The following is a 21,674-nucleotide window of genomic DNA, read 5'->3' on the forward strand; positions in this document are numbered from 1 at the left end:
ACTGATAGTGGAAAACCAGCCCTTTGTTTCTGACTTTAAAGGGAAACGAATTTTCCTCTTTTTAGAAGATGCTTGTCTTTTGTTTATTTGGTTTTACATAGAAACTATCACCTTAAGGAAATTCCTTTTTAGTCCTAATTTATCAAGGGTTTTTATCATGAATGGGTATTAAATTCTAATAAATACTTTAACTGGATCTATTGAGATAGTCATAATGGTTTTCTCTTATTTACAGATTTCAATGCTAAGCCATCATTACGTATGACATATGAAGGTAGAATATACATACTAAGATAGAGTACACAAGTAGTAAGCAAACAAATGTAAACATAGACATTTGTATTGTAAAATACTATTTTAATCTGTTTACATATTTCAAGTTTTAAAAAGGTTGGCGGCCAGGTAAGTTTGAAACCACAGGACAAATGGTCTTTTGGAGGTCTTTCTACTTCACAATTCTCCAACTGCCGTGTTTGAGCTATGCTGTTTGTTTCTCTAATCCTACCAAAACGAAGCTTCTGCTAGATGCTAATTCAGTGTGACAGAGTTCAGAACAGAGAATCAGACAAGAGCTAGAAAATATGACATGTTCGACTCACAGGAATGTAAAATCACAGTTTGTCATCCTAAGATTACTCACAAACAGATGTGAGTTCATCTCACAAAATTAAGTAAAGTAGAAAACTGAAGGACCAAAGTCAAAATGAACTACCAGAAAGAATAAGAGAAAAAGTAATACAAGGGAACATTATGGTTTTCCTTTTTATTTAATCAAAGACTGGTAGATAAACATAAATACAGCACAATTACTTCAGATCATTCTTCATATTGTATACACACAGACCAATGAACACAATCTGAAAGAAACCTGCAGTCAGCAATGAAATGCATACAGCTTTTCCTTCCCTTGCTCAAAAAAATTTAAAAACACACAAACTTAGAATCTCTTCAGCACACACTCTCCTGTGACAAATGATTCAGACATAAATAGTGGGTGCAAAGAAACTATATGCTAACATATGTATAACCTTTGTTAATGAAAAACAGAAGCAGCCATAATGATTAAGATACATTCAGTTACTGATAACTAGTTGTGCCCTAAAGGGCATTTATCAAAAGAGAAATCGTGCTGCAGAGAAAAGCTATATATACATACACAATGAGAAAATAAACTGCAAGATTAACGCATGCATGTTTAATACTGGAAAAATCACAGCCCTCCAACATTTCTCCACGTTTGTTATAAAAGCCCTCGGCACTCAACTAAAATTAAAATGATCTTAAAAGGATAATACTTGTAAAGTTTACTTAAGTCTTTTCAGCCACAGAAACTGCAATGTAAATAAATGTTCAGAGTCATTTTCAAAACAAAAACAAAAATCTATTCTTCTGATGACATGCATGATTAAAAGGTCTATGCAAGATACATTGCTCTACATTCCCAATGACTAGGAAAAAAAACCTCAAGTCAATTTTTAGTTTGCAGATGGTCAAAGGATTTTGTATTCCAGGAGTTCAAATCTTCTGGATCTTTTCACCAACAACTACTGGATTTTCTTTTCTGATTTTCTCAGCAGCATCAGCTTTGTAATTGTAAGAGCAATTGTGTACATCTGAGTAACGGTGTACACCACAGTAAACATTTCCACACCGACATTCAAACCCTGAAAATGGATTAATACACATACGTGAGTTGAATGGAAGGTCTAAAAATATTAAACTCTCTAGCATAATTAATGTTAAAAAGATCATATATTTAGGGCAGCAATCTAAAGAATCATTCCAAACAAGCAGTTTCACAACCTAGTAACATTCTCAAAATCCATAGCTGATAGCTTCATTTCTTTTTCCTACCTACAAATACAAATACAAGTTTGTATCAGCAGACCAAGTCATAACCACTTCTCTGAGCTCAAGTTTTCACCCGTGACACAAATTGCTTCCTATCAAAAACAGGGTTGCTAAATTGAAACACTCCTCAAATACTACAATGTGAAAAAATAAGCATACTGTCAGAAGGCAATCTTAAGATTTAATTAAGGAAGAGGAAATGAAACTTTTGACAGAACTGTTAACAAATAGCATAGTATATTAGCTTTCCTTGGCTAACCTCCAATGGAGAGGTGAACTGTAATCTGGCTGAGTGATTTACAGCATGAGATGTTACGGTTGCCTAAGCCTGAATCTATTTACTAACACAGGCAAATTACTTGACCCTTAGCTTCTGCATCTCTAACCTTGGAATCGGTTACAGTAAGAATTAAATGAGGAAGTATTAAGTGCCTAACATATAGTAAACATGCAATAAATGCTACTGATTTTAGGGAAATGCCCCAAGAACTGAAGCCAAAACAGAGAAATAAGCAGTGTGGATAGTCTTTAAATAAAACCAGTCCTGCACCCCCAAATTAGGATTTTATGGTATGATGGAATTACTGGAAATGGAAGATAGGAATCAAAATTTTAAACATTGACATTTGATGTAAACTTCCTTTACCAAATTTTTTTAAACTTCAAAAAGATACTCTGTAACTTCATAATTTTCTTTTATTTTTAAAATTTTATTATTATTTTTTTGGCTGCACCACACAGCTTGTGGGATCTTAGTTCCCCGACAAAGGACGGAACCTGGGCCCTCGACAGTGAAAGTGTGGAGTCTTAACGACTGGACCGCCAAGGAATTCCCCTATAACTTCATAATAATGAATGAAAAATGGAGCCAAGAATAATACTAGACTGACAAGACAGAAATTACTAAGTCGCAGCCTTCTTTCTAATCGTGAAGTCCAAGTTTCTGAGGTTTAGAAAGACAGTATTTGATGCTAAATATGTACACTTTAAAATGCCTTACTTGTTCACGTCTGTACTCTTTAAATAAATACATTTGCCAAGGCATGGGCCAGTCTTAAACATCTCTGATATCAGACTGTAAATCTCCTTTCCTCTTTATCTACACCTTAGCCAGATAAACCTTCCTAAAACACAATTTACTCAAAATCTTATCTTGGGCTTCCCTGGTGGCACAGTGGTTAAGAATCCGCCTGTCAATGCAGGGGACACGGGTTTGAGCCCTGGTCCGGGAAGATCGCACATGCTGCGGAGCAACTAAGCCCATGCACCACAACTACTGAGCCCATGTGGCACAACTACTGAAACCCGCGCACCTAGAGCCTGTGCTCTGCAAAAGTGAAACCACCACAATGAGAAGCTCATGTACCGCAATGAAGAGTAGCCCCGGCTCGCTGTTACTAGAGAAAGCCCACGCACAGCAACAAAGACCCAACGCAGCCAAAAATAAATTTAAAAAAACAAACAAACTTATCTCCTCTTAAGCCAATTTCTTAGAGTATTCAGCACAATGTCTGGCACATAGTAAACAATAAATGGTAACTATTTATAGCTGCAACTGTTCCCCATCAATTAACCACAGTACACATCATTAGCCTTATCTCTATGGTAGTATCTAACCCCCTTCTTCATATATTTTGTGCTACAATCCCCTTTTACGGTCCCCTAAACATGCCCTATCCTTTCTGTGAGCTTTTGTTCAAGGTATTTTTTTTTTTTGCCTGAAATGCTCCCATTTCCATCACTTATTAAGTCCTACTCATCTTTCAAGACCCAGCTGAAACATTCTACCTTCATGACTTTGATGGGCCTCTACTCCTCTTCTTTTATATAAATTAATCACATCCATCCCTGAATTCCCAAAGAAATCTATTTGACTGCACTTAAATGTACTCTCTTTGCCAAATATCCAAGTAATATTTCAAACATTTTCTTCTCCCGCTCTTTTTTTTTTTTTTTTGCGGTACACGGGCCTCTCACTGTTGTGGCCTCTCCCGTTGCGGAGCACAGGCTCCGGACGCGCAGGCTCAGCAGCCGTGGCTCACGGGCCCAGCCACTCCGCGGCATGTGGGATCCTCCCGGACCGGGGCACGAACCCGTGTCCCCTGCATCGGCAGGCGGACTCTCAACCACTGCGCCACTAGGGAAGCCCCTCCCTCTCTTAATAACAATCCCAGCTAACAGCTCTGTTACAGTAGTCAACATGTATTGATTACTTATTGCGTGGCAGCACGCGGCTATCACCTTACATATGAGCTCTCTGAACCCTCATGACAACCTGTGACTAGCTACTTTACATAGAGAAAGTACTTCACAGCTCACCAAGGACTTAAATATTCTCTCACACACAACAATTTCCGCTCTCTGAAGGCAGGAGCCACATCTTTGCCCCTTCACAGCACCTGGCGCACTGACCTTACCTGTCTAATATTCTCAAACTCAGCTGAAATGAATTTTTAAAAGAAAAGCTATTCATTTTACTATTAGGTATGTAATTAAAGCTACTTTTATTTAAGAAAATTCAGAAGGTGAAGCATATCTATTATTAACTCATATGGGAACAAAAAAACAATCTTAATTGAAGCCATTAATAGTAAGTCATGCATCATCATAAATAAAATCTTAATTTTAAATCATGTGATTTAGGCCCTTACCAGTAAGTCCCACTTTCTTCCTGCACATGAAACAGCGATTCTTTTTTTGTTTTGGTTTTTCAAGAGACTTGCTTTCCTCTTCAGATGGCTGCTGTGCCGTTTCTGATACTGAAGCTGATAAAAATAGGAAGGTGGTAAAATTTAATTATTCAATGAGATTTTGAAATTTGGGTGGTTGTTACCCCTCACCCCACCCCCACTGATCTGTTTATTCAGAGGATAACTGAGTTATTTATTTACTAGCATGGAAAGATGCTCACATTAAGTTACAAAGTAGTTTATATAATATGACCCCCTTTTGGTGAAATGCATATATATATGTTAAGTATGCATGTATGTATACACACATGGAGAAAATCTAGACTATACACTGACTTAACAAGTGACTCTAAAAGCACTATATTTTCTAAAATTTCTAATAATTATGTATTTGACCAATAAAAGACATACAAAACACAAATACTACTTGGGTATTCTAAGGGAGTGTGTAAGAAAATGGTCACATGCAAACTTCTAAATACTGCTGAGCTCAGAACTATGTAGACTTCAAAGAGAATAAGGGGAAAAAGCCTGAAACCAAGATTTAGTGGAATACTAAGTATGTTCAAAATTCTCAGAATGTTTCATATAAAACCTTTAAAATATTGAGAATAAGATAAATTGATTAAAATGTTACAATTAAGATAATAAATTGATTTAAGTGTTGAAGCCAAGGCCAGCTGCATCAAAATTCAGGTCTAATTATTGCCCCTAAATCCTAACTAATGTGACCCCTGCCACTCCCTCTCACTAACTACCCTGGCCCTCCCAAATGCTGTTACTAGAGTTAGAATCTATCAGGTGACCTAGCAGACATGGTATCTTGTGCTAAAACAGTCAGTGACTTGCCAGGGATCAAGGATTTAACCTCTCCAATTTTATCACCAACCAGTCCTCCTTCTTCAGTAATCTACTGCTTAACCAATCTATGGGACTATGCCAGGTACCTCTGCTGTGTACAACCAATTCAAAAGGGCTTCCTTTCTCTCATTTCACCATTCAATTGCCCTTTAAAGCCTCCAGGAAACCCTGTCTCAGTTCTCTTGCAACGTTTCATTCTGATTACCCTTAATTCCCTTAAGTACTCTCTACCAAATTCTGGGCACTTCACATGAGCCCCCTCTTCCATCCATGCTTCACACATTGCATCCAAGTCATCTGCCTTACATGAGAATCTAATGATGTGCCCTCCAATGTTTAAAATTCTTTGACGACTCCCCACTAACCCCCAGGATAAATAAAGCCCAGAGGTCCTTCAGGATTTTTCTCATCCTTCTTTTCTAGCCTTGTCTCTCACCATTCCTCAACAATAATCCATGCTTCAGGCATAGTGAAGTATTTGCAGTTTCCCTGAACATACTAAATTCTCTCTTACCTCTGGGTTTTTTGTAAAAGTTGTCCTTTCTATGTGGAACACTTTTCCTATGCCCCCTTGTCCCTCTCCTCCTTACCTGGCTAACTCCAATGTGTCTTTTTTGTTTAAGCTTATATTATCAGCTCTTACTCCATTCCCTCCCCCACAACTTAGACTAGGAAACCCTACTATGCCCGGTAGCACTTTCTGCACTATTATATTATAAATGCCTTCCCCCCCCCCCCCCCCCCCCCCGGTACGCGGGCCTCTCACTGTTGTGGCCTCTCCCGTTGCGGAGCACGGGCTCCGGACGCGCAGGCTCCGCGGCATGTGGGATCTTCCCGGACCGGGGCACGAACCTGTGTCCCCTGCATTGGCAGGCGGACTCAACCACTGCGCCACCAGGGAAGCCCTGTAAATGCCTATTTGACTTTAACCTGCCCTTAACCTTTCAGGGCAGGAACCTGTCATTTTCATCCTTGTTACCAGTGCCTCCAACTACACAGCAGGCATTCAATAAATATCTGTTGAACTGAATTAGTACTGAGTTATTTACCTATTGTATTTATGTGCTCCATTTCCCCAACTATACTGTAAGCCTGCTGAGAAGAGGGATAGCATCCTATTCCCTGTTTGAATTTCCAGCACCTATCACAGTGAACTACACACAGTAGATGCTCAAACATTTGATGCAATGGATTCTAACCTGCTTATGTCAACACATTATTAACAAAATATGACAAAAGGCAAAACACCACAAACTAACAAATAAATATGCATGAATGAAGAACTCTATAACATGATTATTCCACCTGGACATTCTAAAGCTAGATGGGAGACAGTGCTACCAATATCTACATTTTTTTTTTTTTTGAAACAAAATGTGGATACATAAAGCCTTTTATTTTTAATAAGTAAATACCCCTAGAATGTAAGCTCCATGAGGGCAGGGGCTGAATGTCTCGCTTACTGTTTTATCCCCAGCTCCTAGAACAGTATCAGATAAGGTTGGGCTGTGTGTAAAGAGCTCAAAAATAGTTAACTTGCAATCAGAAAAGAATCTATTCTATTTATTACCTTTGAAATCTATAAGGCATACCTATTCTCCCAAGCAAGTCTGATACTCAAATATACTAATATAAATAATGCTTTACTGGCAGTAACAACACCACTATCCCACAAGATTACATATTTAAACAGAACCAATTTAACTACTGAGACACAAACTTTGGTATCTGGAATAGTGAAAATACATTTACCTACTATGGATACAAATGCTACTGCATACCTCAACAGAGACATTTCACAGTATTAACCCTAAAGATCTGTCAAAGCAAACGGTTTCTCTTTAACTGAGGTAACTGCATAACCTTTGAAGTGAAGGATCACGTGGCACGCTAAAAGCTTATAAACTAGGGTTCAAATTTGAGGCTGACCAATGTCCACTATATCCTCATCAGACTAAGGTAACCTTAGCTTACCTGCAGTTAATGGCTGGTACCTGAATTTAAACATTTACCAAATGAATTCATGGGCAAGATGATAACAGTATTTTGTAAAAGTCTAAGATTCTTAGAAATTACTCCTGTTTCCCCAATTTTCATGTGAGATTTAAGATCAAAGCAAACCATAATTATCAAACTCTAAGTTACGTAAAAGGAAACAATCTTTTAAAACGGCCATACTAAATAAATAAATAAGCAAGTAAGCCATACAGTAGACTAAGGGCCAAAGGGCCATACTCTTATTGAACCTGAAGCCAAAATAAGGACAGTTTCCTCAGAACTAGGCAGTTTTTCATATTCTGAATTGAGAATTGTAAACAGAGAATACCCACTTGTTAATGATAAAGAACAGGTGGCTGCCTGTGTTGCATCCAGTGGTCCTAAAGGGCTATTTGGGAGGCCTATGCAATGGCATAAAGGCTGAGAGATAAACTGTACAGCACTTGCTAATAATTTTTAATGGTAATCTCAACTAGACAAAGCCTTCTGACCACTACTTTAAAGATACTTCAAAAAGCACCAGGCAGGTAAAACTGGTTTAACTACCCAAATGGAGGACCACATTCAAGAGGAACAAGGCCCTATGCTCTGCATCCTGTGGAAGGAAGGAAGGAAGGAAGGGAGGGAGGGAAGAAAAGAAAGAAAAGAAAGAAAAAAGTACACAAATATAACAATGAGTACATAAAACTATTTAGCACTACCTGTTTGGGGGCATAGTCAAGACACATGGTGAAAAATAAAACTGAACATAAGATGACATTATTACGTAATCCCCAAACATTATCTTACAGTAGATACAATATCTATGTAATATAGCATATATACCTTACATATATGGATATATGTTATATATATAACATATATCCATATATATAACTTGTCATGACAAGTCTCATTCAAGGATTAGACTAAGCATTCTGAGGGTGGGGACTATTTCTGTTCACCACTGTATACCCAGTGCTTACACAGAGTGGTTGCTCAACAGATACTGAGTGAATAAATGTACACTTTTACAATGACCCATTGGGATAAAATTCATTTCCCTTCTCTGGACTTCACTTTCTTACCTGCAAAATAAGGGGGAGAACAAAATGATCTTTATGTTATTCTTAGATCAAAAATCCATTACAAGCCTTCCTTGGCAGCGCAGTGGTTAAGAATCCGCCTGCCAATGCAGGGGACATGGGTTCGAGCCGTGGTCCGGCAAGATCCCGTATGCCGAGGAGCAACTAAGCCCCTGCGCCACAACTACTGAGCCTGCGCTCTAGAGCCCATGACCCACAACTACTGAGCCCATGTGCCACAACTACTGAAGCCCGTGCGCCTAGAGCCCATGCTCCGCGACAAGAGAAGCCACCGCTATGAGAAGCCTGCGCACTGCAACAAAGAGTAGCCCCTGCTCACAGCAACTAGAGGAAGCCCTCGCGCAGCAACGAAGACCAACACAGCAAAAAAAAATCCATTACAAAATGAAAATTTTTTTTAATATTCAAGAGAAAAATTAGCCTGCATAGCGGGCTAACGGTCCAAAAAAAATAGGGTCCAAAAAAAAATAATGAGAATCATATATTTAATTTTATATTTTCTAGCAGGTATGTTAAAAAGTAGAAACAGATAAAACTAATTTATGTTATCATTTAAATAAAAAATCAATATGAAAAGTATTAACAGAATATTTCACTTTGTCTTTTTTGCTACTAAGTCTTCAAAAGCACTGTATATGTTACAACTAGAGTGTAACTGGCAAATAAATATGCACTAAATATCTAACTTCGGACTAGCCACATTTCAAGTGATCACATGAGGCTAGTGGCCACCATCCTGAAGAGAGCAGCTCTGTAAATGAGATCAGTTTCTAATAGCAGCTATCTGGAGGCAAAACACTGTTAAATGAATCCTTAAAATACAACTTTGTGTCATCTTATAACAAACAAAAAGAAGCAACCAACCTTCAAAATGGCTCTCTTCCCTTATCATGGATTAGAACCCAATACCGTAGAGATTTTCCATGACCTGATTCTAGACAATCTTTCCAACTTTAGTTCCAACACATACCTGTCTGAACTGGCCACTCTAGCAACTGTTGTTCTATCTCCCAAATTTCGTGTTTTCCTACCAGTATGCTTTTGCTTTTACAAACTCTTCTCCAGCAAAAAAGCCCTCTTCATGGTGCCTATCTTTCACATAAATGGAGTCACACAATACGCTGGCCTTTTGTACCTGGCTTCTTTTATTTAGTATATTTTCAAAGTTCATCCACGTTGCAGCACGTATCAGAACGTCATTCCTTTTTACTGCCGAATACTATTCCAGTGTATGAATATACCACTCCTTGTTTATCCAATCATCTGTTGACAGCCATATGGGTTCTTTCCATATTTTGTTAATTATGAATAATGCTGCTATGAATATTCTTATATAAGTTTTTGTGTGAACACATTTTTTCAATCTCTTGGGAATTAGGAATGGAATTTCTTGGTCATTTAGTTAATTCTATTTAACTTTGAGTTAACTTTTTTAACTGTCAAACTGTTTCCCAAAGTGGCTGCACCATTTTACATTCCCAACAATAATGAATGAGGGTTCCAATCTCTCCACATCCTTAACACTTTGGCCATTTTTAGATCTTCTTTGGAGAAATGCCTATTCAAACCCTGTGCCCTTTTAAAAATTGGGTTCTCTTTATTGTAGAATTATATTTCTTTATATGTTCTAATCAGATATACAATTTGCAAATTTTTCCCCTTTCTGTGTTGTCTTTTCACTCTTGATAGTCCTTTGAAGCAAAAAGGTTTTTAATTTTGATGTAGTTCAATGTGTCTATTTTTTCTTTGCTGAGCTGTAGGTGTCATGTCAAAAGAAACCTAATCCAAGGTCATGAAGATTTATGCCTGTTTTCTCTTACATGTTTTATAGTTTTAGCTCTTACATATTAGTCTTTGATGTATTTTGTGTAAATGTTTGTGTACCGAGTGAGGTAGGGATCCAACTTTATTTGTTTAAATGGCCCAGCATCATATGTTTTTTCCCTATGGAATGATCTTGGCACCACCTTGTTGGAAAATCAATTGCCTGTAAATGTGAGAATGCTATTTCTGGACTCTCAATTCTATTACATTGATCTATATGACTATCCTCATACTAGTACCATGTAGTCTTGATTATTGTAGCCTGTATTAAGTTTTTAAATTGGGAATTGTTAGTCCTCCAACTTTGTCCAGATTGTATTGGCTATTATCACCCACTCTTTAAAAATCAATCTCTGATTTTTAATCCACACAAATTCCTGATTTTTAGTTGAAAGGGACTATTCCTCTCTGATTGCTCTGAACCACTGATCTGACAATTCAACTTGGTATGAAGAAAGGAACCCTCAGAGCTGAAAAGACTATGAGAATTCTAATTTACTCTGCCACTCAGTGCAGAGATCCCCTCTACTTTGTTCCTGACAGTAAGTCAGCTCTCTGAAAACACTTCTGTGACAGAGAGCTCACCACCTTAGTCATGATTACATTCTACTGCTGGAAAGCTTCAATATTCTCTTATGCTAAGCCTCCCCAAACACTGGTATTATACAGAATAAGAATATCCTTTGTAGTTATTAACAAAACACATTTCATCTTATTTCACTGACTTCTAATAACTTCTAAGGTGGACATGGTTATTATTCTCCTTCAAAAGTAATTAAAATAAGGTTCAGAGAAGAGGAGGTGTCAAGATATGAAAACAGGACTTCTGAATCCAAATTCCATATTCTTTTTACTCTGCTCCAATACCTGAGGGACTGAGAGGTTAACTGAAGTTAAGCATATTGTTCTAATAGAAATGAAGTATGATAGTTTAGAGTGCACAAAGACACTTAAAAAAGTTTTCATTTTTAAAAAGCTAAGCTGGGACTTCCTTTGTGGTCCAGTGGTTAAGAATCCGCCTGCCAATGTAGGGGACATGGGTTCGAGCCCTGGTCTGGGAAGATCCCACATGCCGAGGAGCAACTAAGCCCATGCTCCACAACTACTAAGCCCACGCTTTACAGCCCGCAAGCCACAACTACTGAGCCCACACACCACAACTACCGAAGCCTGTGTGCTCTAGGGCCTGCATGCCGCAACTACTAAAGCCTGCGCACCTAGAGCCCGTGCTCCGCAACAAGAGAAGCCACCGCAATGAGAAGCCCGCGCACTACAACCAAGAGTGGCCCCCACTTACGGCAACTAGAGAGAAAGCCCATGTGCAGCAACAAAGACCTAATGCGTCCAAAAAAAAAAACTTGAAAAAAAATTTTTTTAATACAAAGCTAAGCTTTCATAAACTGGAAATCTGTCATTCCTAACTGATACTGTGTAAGTGAGGTACTGTTGTTTATTAAGTTAAAAGGCATAATTAAATGAGAAAGATGCAGTAATATGGTAAATTCTCAGGTAAACATGAAAAAAATTCTTCAGAGCTTCTCCGTTAAACAGGAGAAAAATTATTCAGAGCCGTGAGGACAAAATGGAAGCAGTACCAACCACCTGGTGGCAACTTACCTAATTATAAGCAGAATACCTACAGAGAAAAAAAGCTGTTTCAAGGACACTATTCTGAAAACTCCAACGACAATGTTAGGAAATTCTGGCTTAGGCACACAGATGCTACTCTTGTATCCTCTTCTACCTGGGATGATCTTCCTATCTAAAAAAATTTCCCTTGAGGAATACAAGTGGAATAATAAGGAAGAGAAGAGATACCTGGGTAGGTCACCAAACCAGTTGATCCTACCCTGGGAACTGAGGGAGGGCTGGATATGGCAACAGAAACACACACAAGAACATCCTAGTCCAGGAAGCACCACAACTGTCTCGTGGAAAGAATAATGGCCTAGAGTCAGGTGCCTAGGTTCCAGTTACAGCTCAAATGACCACAGGACTTGAGTCAAAGACTTCTCTTTTCGTCCATCTATTAAGTAGATGGAAAAAATATTCTCTGCATTTGTTCCTATCAAATAGGGAAGTCACAAGTACATTATGTGTTATGAGTGTATGTGTATATATATACACATATTCGTGTGCATGTTTATAATAAAAGACATTTTTAATTCAACAGTATAAGACATTTTTTAAAAACTAGGCTGTTAAGAGATTTTACCCATTGAAAACGAATCCTCTCAAACTCAGATGAAACTTACATCTGATTGTTCAAAGATTCTGCTATGCTGAAATTATGAATGCTAAGTTTTTAAAAGGTACTTAAAAGTTAATACTGGTTTAACTTAAAAGTCACTGAAATTACAGTGAAAAAAGGAGGCTATACAATTTAAAACCCCTCTACAATTTCTCCTAATATGGCATCAAGACCACTGTTTGCATTAATGTATCTATGGCTATGTGGAGAAAACTATATTGTTCTCCATACACCATAAATGTCACTTCATATTACATTAGTTCACACAATCTTCATTTTTTGTCAAACTTGCAAAACAACTGCTATTTTATTCTTTTTCTTAAAAAAAAAAAATAAATTTATTTATTTATTTTGTTTTTGGCTGCGTTGGGTCTTCATTGCTGTGTGTGGGCTTTCTCTAGTTGTGGTGAGCAGGGGCTACCTCTTTGTTGTGGTGCGTGGGCTTCTCATTGCAGTGGCTTCTCTTGAGGAGCACGGGCTCTAGGGTGTGCAGGCTTCTGTAGTTGCAGTACATGGGCTCAGTAGTTGTGGCTCACGGGCTCTAGAGTGCAGGCTCGGTAGTTGTGGTACACGGGCTTAGCTGCTCTGCCGCATGTGGGATCTGCCTAGACCAGGGACTGAACCTGTGTCCCCTGTCTTGGCAGCCAGATTCTTAACCACTGCACCACCAGGGAAATCCCTGCTATTTTATTCTTAAGCAGCATATATTTTCCCACTAGCAACATTCTAAAATTTGTTCGATTGTAAGACATAAATAACACCTTCATGGTTGGCAGCCTATTCTCATTCTTCCTTACTTAGCGCTCTCTCAAAATTGCTAAGCAACCTTTGCTTCTTGAAAACTCTCTGTTGACATCTGTGGCCTAAAACTAACCAGGATCTAGATGACTTCTTCCTCTCCCCTTTGCTGACTCATTATCCTACTTGCTCTTCTTGATTTTGCCTCTCATTTTCAACCTATGCCAAGGACTTCCAAATCTCAGACATAATAATGATCATACATTTAAATACCTATTAACTATCTACAACCTCCAATTGAGATTTTAAGTTTTGAAATTTGACCACTTCCAATTTACTCTATCTAAAATCTTGTCTAACCATTACTTCTTTCAACCTCCCTGTCGCAAACAACCACACCATTGCCATTTCAACTGTCATACAACCGAAAGCTTTAATACCACCCCTGTCTTATTTCCCACGTCTAATGGATAACTAGATTTGGGGAATTTTTCTATTTCTGTTTTTAAAATATTCCTTATCTCTGCCCAACCTTAAACTTTCCTATTTAACTAAAAAATAAAAATTATTCACCTAATACTTATGTTATACTGGAATACTTATGTTGGTCAGACAGTATATTTTTCTATGGCAAAATCTACAAAGAGGCAAATTATGCCAATCATTTGTTGGGCATGAAATCAGAGGAAGGGGAATTAGCTAGCTTAACTGAATTTAAACTTCAGCAAACTTCAGCTAGGATTGCCAGATATATCTGTCACCACCCTGTGAACACCATGTACAATGGAAAGGTTTCACTGGGCATGGCATCTTCTCCCTTTAAATCATGCCATAGGTAAAATGACACACAGCTCATCTTTGGACTTGTCTTTCCAGAGTATCCTTCTCAATTTACACATTGTTTCCACACAGTAATAGAATATAACTAAGCACAGACTTTTAACAGCATCCTAAATGCCTCCTCCACCATCTCTGCCCACTAAGAAAGCCTTCAAACACATTTTCAAGTCTTCCTAGATCCACTTCACTTTAATCCACATAATGTGGATATAAAGAGCATGGGCAAGAACAAGAGACACCATGCTATAAATAAGAGTAACTGAATGTGACTGTTGTGCTGGAAGTCACACACGGGGAAAGAGGGGGTCACTGTCAGTCAAAATAATCAGTCACTTAGATAACCTGAGTCAAAAGCAAGAGATTCCTCTCAAACCAGCAGCCCCAGTTTGCTGGGAGAGGAAATAGTATTTAGGTTAAATTGGGCAAAACAGTAAAAGAGAACAGTATAATACCACCACTTATTCATTTAATTATATTTCTTAAACAAAACAGATTTTTAATTTTCTATGTTTATGCTGATGACCTAATTATATATAAGTGGGAAATGGCTCCCAACATTGCAGTCAATTAAATACTTGAGGATATAAAATATTCTGCTCATAAAGAAAACAAATGTAAAAATACGTTATCTTAGGCAGGTAATTTAAAAAACATACGCATCTAAGATAGTGCCTGGCTTGTAATATTCAAATGTTAAATAAATGACAAAATATACGCTAGTTCATGTGCAAACCTTGCAGGTCTTCTGTTTCAGGTATTGCTTTATCCACAGATGTACTGTCCACTTGGGAAGATGCTACAGATTCTGATAAAAGTGACTGATTTGATACAGGGCTAGAAAAGCAAAAATATTTAGATTTTAAAAGATGATCTCTATGCATGAAGAGTAACTAAAGTGATTAATAAGTAAGAGTTCACATATGTAAGTAGATCATTAAGACAAGAATTAATCAGAGATACTTTTTTTTATAACTTAAACATAACTACAGAGCTTTGAAACTTCTAAATGATGTGACTTCAAAGTTAAAAAGAAAAAATACACTACAGTACAAATAGGTATCAGTACCACATCATGATATTAGACGAAGGGAACCTGTGACAAGACTGTACTTTTTAATACAAAGCACTAGTACTTGCATAATAAGCCTACGACTAGAAGAACTGAACATGCTTCAGAAGGACTTCAAGGGTTGGTCAGGATATATTATGAAAAGAAATAAAGAAAAACCTGTCTGAAAGGAAATCTGAGACTTAAAAAGACAACTCCCTACTCCCACCCCAATTTAAAACCAATAAAAAGATTTTTCTGACTAGTCACTAATAATAATAATTTTATGCCAGTTAATCCTAAGCTGACTACACAGTTTTCCTTCTTAACAGAACTGATCATATGGAATATATGCTTTACTTTTCAATAGCTTTCCAATCACACTTCAGAGGCTACATCTTACCTTGGCTGCATAGATGAAGATGTAGAGTCTAACGCCGACTGAGTTTCTGGGACACTGCCATCTGTGCACTGAACTGGTAAAGACTCAGACAGACTACTGACAGAAGGTGCTGTAACAGGACCACATCTCAGGTTAGTGACTCTGTACCCTGGGCAGGCCAACACCTCATCTACAAAAATCAAGATCAGTTTTCCACGAAATATAGTATATGGATTTTGTTTTACTATATAATAAGCCGGTTCATTACTTTAGTTAAAATTTTTTCAATAGTTTGCCTATGAAAAGAATGCTGATTTTAACCAAGGAAACCATATACAAAATGTATATATCCAAAATTAAACTACGATTTCTTAGGACTGATTATTACCCAAACCCTTTAATTCACAAATGTCTTCCAAGTACTAGCGCACAAATATTTCAAATAAAAAAGAATTTTGCAGTAAGGCAAACATAAGTTCAAAATTAAAATCTGTGCTCAGGTTATATTATTCTACCTGTTCTTTATAAGGCAGAAATGTAGATGATGACTTAAAAAACAATAATTTATATTCATTTGATCTTAGCCTTAAGTAAAGAAGTTTTGATTAAATGATTCTAGCTTCTGGCTTCAACACGAAGCAATGATGAGAAAGACTCTACACACAATTTTAAATGAACTAAGTAACAGCCTGCACTTTCATTCACCACGAAAACCTATACATTTAGGCATTAAGCTACATGAGAACTATCCTAGATGAGTACCATTAACACTTTACTTTTGCAAAGCTTATACTCAAAATCCTCATGATCCTTCTTACACAACTACTGAAACAAAAGCCACTTCATTTCCAGGAAAATCCTTTGACATAAAAATGCATAAAGAACTCAAATGAACTGGGGATGAACATCCCTTTCTCTGAGTCAAACTGTTACATCTCTCCTTCCTAATGGAGAAAGGCTTTTTCTACAGTCAGCTGTGGCTATATATAACTCACTCTTTCCTTCTACAACTGTCTTGGCTTCAAAAGTCATCCTAGATAAAAGAAGCAAGGTCCTCGTACAGCCCTCACTCCCTTACACCTTATTTTCCAAGACAGCTATATGTACTTGAATGAAGTGTGCCTCTATTTTAATAAGATAATAGAATTCTCTAACACAGCAAGTAAGAAGTAGTTCTTTTCAATGGGTAAAGATACTCCTATTCCTGTTTCCCTACCACTGATAATCACATTATGTAATGAGACATTTTCCTGATGTAAGTGTAGTAAAAGAAGTAAAATGTGAAAGTAGAAAAAGGTACTGGGTACCCTGTGCTATTCAGGTATATCTCAATTATGAATAGTGCTGTGTTTTACTTACCAGGTAAGAATTACTTACCAGGTGGGCTTATTCTACCATTACTACTATTCTGTCTTTGAAGATGTTCTTTATAACATACTGAACACATGCCATTTGTACGAGGGTTTCCATAAAATCCGCAGCCAGTGGAACAAAGCATAGGCACTTGGCTGTGATTAGTTTCTTGAGCCATGTTCCTCTGTTGCACACCTGAAATTTACACAGAATTAGCAAAGAACTCAGACACACACTACAATCATACATTATCCAAATTTGCTTTATATAATAAAGGAAAATGCACTTATACTCTGCCCTAAAGCACTCTGTGCAGCTGCCTCAACACATAGGCTGAGGTAGAGACAGAAAAAAATAAAGATCAAAAGGATACAAACTGAACTTTTATCTCCGACCCACTGTATACAAGTCGGTCTGTACTGGTTCAAAAAATGTTATGAACTAGAGAAGGGAATCTGTACTAAAGACTCCGCACCATCAGAATGTTAAGGAAAATCCTTTAAGTCTAGGTTCAGCTTGGACTCCTAGTAATGAGAAATACAGTTCGCTATGTGTTATATTATTAACTTTTAAGCATTTAAACTTTTGCTGAAAGTTCATGTTTTAACTTGCATAATGTTTTCTGTTTAAAAAGCATTGAACAGAATATCAATGCTGGTGAAGATGTGGAGAAATTGGCAGAACACTGGAAAAATGAGAAGTTGTGTCAATCTTTTTGGAAAGCTATGTGGCAACTCACCTTAAGAGCCTTGTAAAAAGATTGCCCTTTTGAACCAATTCTCGTTCAATAGAATAACTAGGGTATAATCAGGAGAAAATTATATATACATACATATGTGTATATATATATATACACACACACACACAAGGGATGTGTTTTACAGTATATTTATAATGCTGAGAAACTTAAAATAACTTAAATATCTAATATTAGGAGAATGGATTTTTTTCAAAAGTTAAGCAGTCATTAAAAATATTTTAGAATTCTTTTTGAAGGAGGAAATTGCTGATAATGAATGAAAAAGCACAATATGAAATGTATATACAATATGTTGCCAATTAGGACCAAAAAATGCATCTATTAACCATCAATAAGGATAAGAAAGAATATATCCAAGGATGGCAAAGCTAACTGTGATTTTTTTTTTTTCTGATTTGTACCTTCTCTGTACTTTTAAAATCCTCTTAAATGAAGATACTACTTATGTAATTGGGAACAAAATATTTATTTATTTTTAGAGTTATTTAAAATTTAAAAACTAACAGGCAGAGGAACTGTTTGGGAACCACACAAGCAATAATCAATTACAGCAGATGGAAGAACCCCATGTGCCATTTCTCCCATACAGCAAGTGGCTCTTTGGCATAAATAACATGAGAAGGTAATAAGAGGTTCTATCTCACTTTATTAAAAAACAAAACAAAACAAAAGCCTCACAAATGAAATGAAGTTTCCTCCAAAATGCGCGTATGTGTATTTACAGATGAGTGTATGTTCAAAGATCATACAGGACAAGACTAAGCGAAGGACACTGTTCTGCCACTGAAGTTTCCCTGAATTGATAAACATTCACTGTTTACCATTAACAGATTTTTTTTCTTCACCTAAATTATTTGAAAAGACAGTTGTAGAATGGGGGGAGGGTATTTAACGCAAATTTCAGAACCAAGAGCAATAATGCATTTGACTCTACAAAACAAAGCAGGTTTAGCATTTGCCTTTAAAAAGAAAAACCTAAAACTGTTTAGAATCTTTAGACCTTTAGGCCTAGGAATATAAATAAAAGATCTTTAGGCCTAGGAATGTAATTTGGGATTCTGACAAACATCTTTTTTACTTCATGATGGCAAGTCATTTCAGAATCTAATCTTGGCTGCTCTGCTTTATACATTATGCTACTTTTAAAAACCCTCCCTTTCCCGTAGTTCTGTAAATACATATACAGTGTATCAAACTAAAAAAAATCCATTAACAATGTTAGGATAGAAAAGCAAATGTCAAACATTTTGTTGATTTTGGGGGCCTATATTCATGAGGAATAGTGTGGTTGTCTGGTTTGGAATCAGGGTAATTGCTCAAAGTCATGGATGTAGCTAATAAGTGATGGAGCTGAGACTCAGTAGAAGTCCAAGCTCTAAATCAGTGGTTCTCAATGTTTGCTCCTTGGACCCCTGGGGAGGTCAAAACTGTTTTCATACTAATGCTAACTAGTTTGCCTTTTCCACCATGTTGACATGTGCATTTGCGGTACAAAAGCAATGGTGGCTAAAAACCTGGAGCTTCATCAAGGAGCCAAACCATAACAGTGGCAGTGAAGTATACTACCTTCTATTCTTCATCACCACACTGTGACAATAAAATTATTAGTTTTATTAAATCTTGAGCCTGAACACACGTCTTGCTAATATTTTTTGTGACAAACTGGGAAGTACACATAAAGCATTCCTGCTACATATAGGAAGTATGATGACTGAAGAAAAAGCACTTGTGCAATTGTCTGAGTTACAACCTAACCGAGTCACCTTTTTCACAGAACAAGTTTTTTATTTCAAAGAACGAATGACAAACTCTGGTTATTCAGACTTGAGTATGTGGCAGATATCTTCTCAAAAATGAATGAAGTAATAAGCCTGTCACTTCAAGAAAAAAAACTAATACTATTTATTGCCGAGGACAACATTCAAATGAAAAAAAGCTTGACAAGTTTCTCCAATTTTTAGAGAGTCTTTGATAAGGTCAGTGGTTATATTAATGACATGTGAGTAGTTGGTACTACTATTGACATTTGGAAGGTCTGCATAAGTCAGTAAACCAATATTTCCTAAGTGACCAATGTATGACAGTACAAAATTATTCATGAACAAAAGATTTATTCAAAGTGAAAGAACACTGGATTTTAGAGTAACAGACAAAAGGTTTTTATATAGTATGAGATCCTACATTGCAACTATCCCTTTAAGAAACTACAAATTGTTACATTTTGGTGTAATATCGAAGAAGAGAAACCTCTATTATCTGAAAAGGTTATTAAAATACTCCTTCCTTTTCCAACTACATATCTGTATGACACCAGCTTTTCTTTTTAACATTGTAACAGAATGAATGCAGAGGCAACTATGAGAATCCTGCTGTTTGCTATTAAGCCAGACCTTAAAGAGATTTGCAAAAATGTGTAACAATGCCACATTTCTCACCAAACCATTTGGGCAGGGGGGAGGGAGAAATGGTTATTTTTCATAAAATATTTTTAAATAAATTAATAAATATTTTGTGATTTTTCTCACTTTAATTTGTAGCATGATAAAATTTTCGCTAGATATGACAAACATAAACAAAAGCTCTTCAACGTGCTCAATAATTTTAGCGAATACAAAGGTTCTGAAACCAAAAATTTTGAGAATCCACTCTGTAAACCATCAATGCAGGCAGAATCACCTCAGGAAGGCAAGCACTGATTCTCTGGGGAATGGGAGTACAAAAAAAAAACACCCCTTACTATTTATGTATAAAACACAGCTATACATATAATACATAAATAGATAACTATTATATATATGTGGAATTAAAATTTTATGGAGGTAGGAAGCCAATTAGGAAAAAACTGTTTTAAAAGGCTCCTGGGGATGGGGGGGAGGGCAATAAAGGAAAAAAGATTGAGAAACACTTTTGTTTTTTGGCTGCGCCGTGTAGCTTGTGGGATCTTAGTTCCCTTACCAGGGATGGAACCCAAGCAATAAAAGCACCGAGTCCTAACCACTGGACTGCCAGGGAATTCTCGAGAAACACTGTTCTAAATCACCAACTATTCTATGCTACCTATTAATGACATTAAAATGATATGTTATAAGAATTAAAGAAACTTCCCCACCGGTACTGATAAATCTTTCAGTATATACTGGCAATGTACAAGCATCCGGAGAAGATAAATATCTTATTTCTATAAAAACTCAAGTAAATATTCACAGATTAAAAGTACAATATGACCACCAAGTTTTTTATATCACAATCCCTGCTTCTGAATAGTAAGACTAAAATTTAAAACATGTAACACTAGCAATTTCCCCAAGCCAAACTGCCCTGCACAGTTGCAAACTAGCAATTATTTTCATAAGTCAAGAGCTTTCTTATAAAAAGCTATTATCCTGGCAGATAAAAAGCACAAAAGATTTCACAGCTTACTTAAAAAGAAAAGAAAAAAAGAGAGAGAAAGAGAAAAAGGAAAAGAATCAGTGTTAGTTATTCATTTTTAGGCCACAAAATGTACCTTTCCATGAAGATTCAGGAAAAGACCAAAAGCCATAAAAGGGTATCTTAGTTTATCTTTATGTGTAGTGGCAAAGATGGGGTAGCTATGGAGAAACTGGAAATCTCGCATCCCCTTGCTACTGTACCTTTTTGGTAGGTAAACAATTTGGAGGACCCATTAGCTTGGCATTCAGGAAAGAAAAAGAGGAAAGAGCATGAGAAGGCAGAACAATTCCTTAATTGCTCTATGTATTGTGGGATTAGAAAACCACAAATCCAAGGAGGTAAAGAATGAGATTACCAGACATACAGAGAAAAATGGATTAGCATGGTGTAATTAAAAAAAAAATTTACAAATTAAAGAGAATTCAGAAAATGTGATTTCTGACTCTTAACATTCATAATTAAACCTTCAACTGACTGTCCTCCCTACCCCACTCGGATAGTACTTAGTTATTCAGAGCTTACTATGGGCCAAAAACTGTCTTTATTGTTTTATTTATATTA

The 21,674-nt window shown here is 36.8% G+C and overlaps 1 protein-coding gene across 9 annotated transcripts in view; it reads right to left on the reverse strand.

Annotated features, from left to right (window-relative positions):
* Positions 1 to 748: 748 nt before the first annotated feature.
* ZFAND6 (zinc finger AN1-type containing 6) overlaps positions 749 to 21,674 on the reverse strand; it is a 74,862-nt gene continuing 53,936 nt past the window's right edge. For all 9 annotated transcript variants that reach the window (XM_067698714.1, XM_067698705.1, XM_067698687.1 and 6 more), the window contains 5 exons: positions 16,946 to 17,116; positions 15,590 to 15,698; positions 14,872 to 14,972; positions 4,503 to 4,616; positions 749 to 1,664 (listed from right to left, as the gene is read on the reverse strand). In XM_067698714.1, the coding sequence (XP_067554815.1) occupies positions 1,516 to 1,664; positions 4,503 to 4,616; positions 14,872 to 14,972; positions 15,590 to 15,698; positions 16,946 to 17,099 (627 nt within the window). In that variant the 5' untranslated portion in view covers positions 17,100 to 17,116 and the 3' untranslated portion in view covers positions 749 to 1,515. The remainder of the gene's footprint in view (positions 1,665 to 4,502; positions 4,617 to 14,871; positions 14,973 to 15,589; positions 15,699 to 16,945; positions 17,117 to 21,674) is intronic.

Source organism: Pseudorca crassidens, chromosome 1 (genome assembly GCF_039906515.1).
Source record: "Pseudorca crassidens isolate mPseCra1 chromosome 1, mPseCra1.hap1, whole genome shotgun sequence".
Taxonomy (NCBI): Eukaryota; Metazoa; Chordata; class Mammalia; order Artiodactyla; family Delphinidae; genus Pseudorca; species Pseudorca crassidens.